The sequence below is a fragment of the Empidonax traillii genome, unplaced genomic scaffold (assembly GCF_003031625.1).
Source record: "Empidonax traillii isolate 1590-97213 ecotype Southwest subspecies unplaced genomic scaffold, ASM303162v1 scaffold2718:size32811, whole genome shotgun sequence".
Classification (NCBI taxonomy): Eukaryota; Metazoa; Chordata; class Aves; order Passeriformes; family Tyrannidae; genus Empidonax; species Empidonax traillii.
The window spans coordinates 31,204-32,811 of record NW_020957911.1 but is presented as its reverse complement, the minus strand read 5'-3'; the positions used below and the strand labels follow the sequence as shown (position 1 = coordinate 32,811).

Below are 1,608 nucleotides of genomic sequence, written 5' to 3'. Positions count from 1 at the left end.
CCTCCTGGGCAACGGCCTCATCCTCAGCGCCGTAGCCTGCGACCAGCACCTGCACACCCCCAGGGACTTCTTCCTGCTGCACCTCTCCCTCACAGACCTGGGCTGCATCTGCACCACTGTGCCCAAAGCCATGCACAACTCCCTCTGGGCCACCACAACCATCTCCTACACAGGATGTGCTGCACAGCTCTTTTCCTTTCTGTTCTTCATCTCATCAGAGTTTTCCCTCCTCACCATCATGTGCTACGACCACTACGTTGCCATCTGCAAACCCCTGCACTACGGGACCCTCCTGGGCAGCAGAGCTTGTGCCCACATGGCAGCAGCTGCCTGGGCCTCTGGGTTTCTCAATGCTCTGCTGCACACAGCCAATACATTTTCCCTGCCCCTGTGCCAGGGCAATGCCCTGAGCCAGTTCTTCTGTGAAATCCCACACATCCTCAATCTCTCCTGCTCACACTCCTACCTCAGGGAACTGGGACTTCTTGGGGTTAATGCTTGCTTCTTTTTTGGTTGTTTCATGTTCATAGTTTTCTCCTATGTGCAGATCTTCAGGGCTGTGCTGAGGATCCCCTCTGAGCAGGGACAGCACAAAGCCTTTTCCACCTGCCTCCCTCACCTGGCTGTGGTCTCCCTTTTTATCAGCACTGGCATGTTTTCCTACCTGAAGCCCCCCTCCATCTCCTACCCAACAATGGATCTGATTGTGTCAGTTCTGTACTCGGTGGTGCCTCCAGCCCTGAACCCCCTCATCTACAGCCTGAGGAACCAGGAGCTCAAGGATGCCCTGAGGAAACTGATGACTGGATTCTTTTAAGGAGCTATAACCTGCCCTTTTTTTTTTTTTTTTTTCTGGCAGAACACTTATTTTGTAACTCTTCACTGGCCTAGCCTGCCTTGTAAAGCTTTTGAGAGTGGTAGTAAGAGAGGTTTCCTTCATTTTTTCCTCTTTTAATGTTGTTAAAGGACAGATTTTTTTCTTCATGCCATACCTTACTGACTCCCTACCTTGTTTCTTCTCACAATTGTGTAAATGAGAAATCATATTCTGTGTGCATTTAAACCAAATAAAAGTTCCTGCAGCAACGTCTTTGTCAAACATTCTGCCTTTGTTATTCTGTGCATGGGGAATCACAATCTTTGAGTATAATAAAGGATTTGAATTCTTTTTTTCTGAATTCTTGCTCCAAGAACTTTCCTGCAGCTGGAGGGCAGGGCCTTTGTGCAGAGGAAAAGGGTTAAAAAGTCCTGAGACTGGAGCACTGCCAGGGAGGAGCAGCTCTTGGGCTTTTCAGAGGTGCTCTTTTTCCACTGCCTCCCTCTCCTTTCTGCTCCTTGCCCAAGGCCTGAGTGCTCTGGCAGCTCAGTCACTGCTGGGGGTCAGTGCTGGGACCATGGGCAGGGACAGGCCCTGGCACTGCTGGCACAGAGCTGGGCTCCTTCACATCATTTCCATCAGGAAAGGGGATCCCCCTGGGCAGTTTCTTATGACTTTGCTCCTTTTAAAACTTCGGTGTACATAATAAATCAAGGAATAGACTCTCCAAAGTCCCCTTGCTTGGCTTGTTTCCCCATTCAGGCCGTGCAGGGAGAGAAGGACTCACTGTG

General features: G+C 50.2%; 1 protein-coding gene across 1 annotated transcript in view; it reads left to right on the top strand.

Moving 5' to 3' along the window:
- Positions 1–4: 4 nt before the first annotated feature.
- Positions 5–1,608, top strand: part of LOC114072171 (olfactory receptor 14J1-like) — a gene marked incomplete at its 5' end in the record, with an annotated part of 3,416 nt that continues 1,812 nt past the window's right edge. Inside the window, one exon of the mRNA XM_027910092.1 lies at positions 5–801. Coding sequence (XP_027765893.1) covers positions 5–801 — 797 coding nt within the window. The remainder of the gene's footprint in view (positions 802–1,608) is intronic.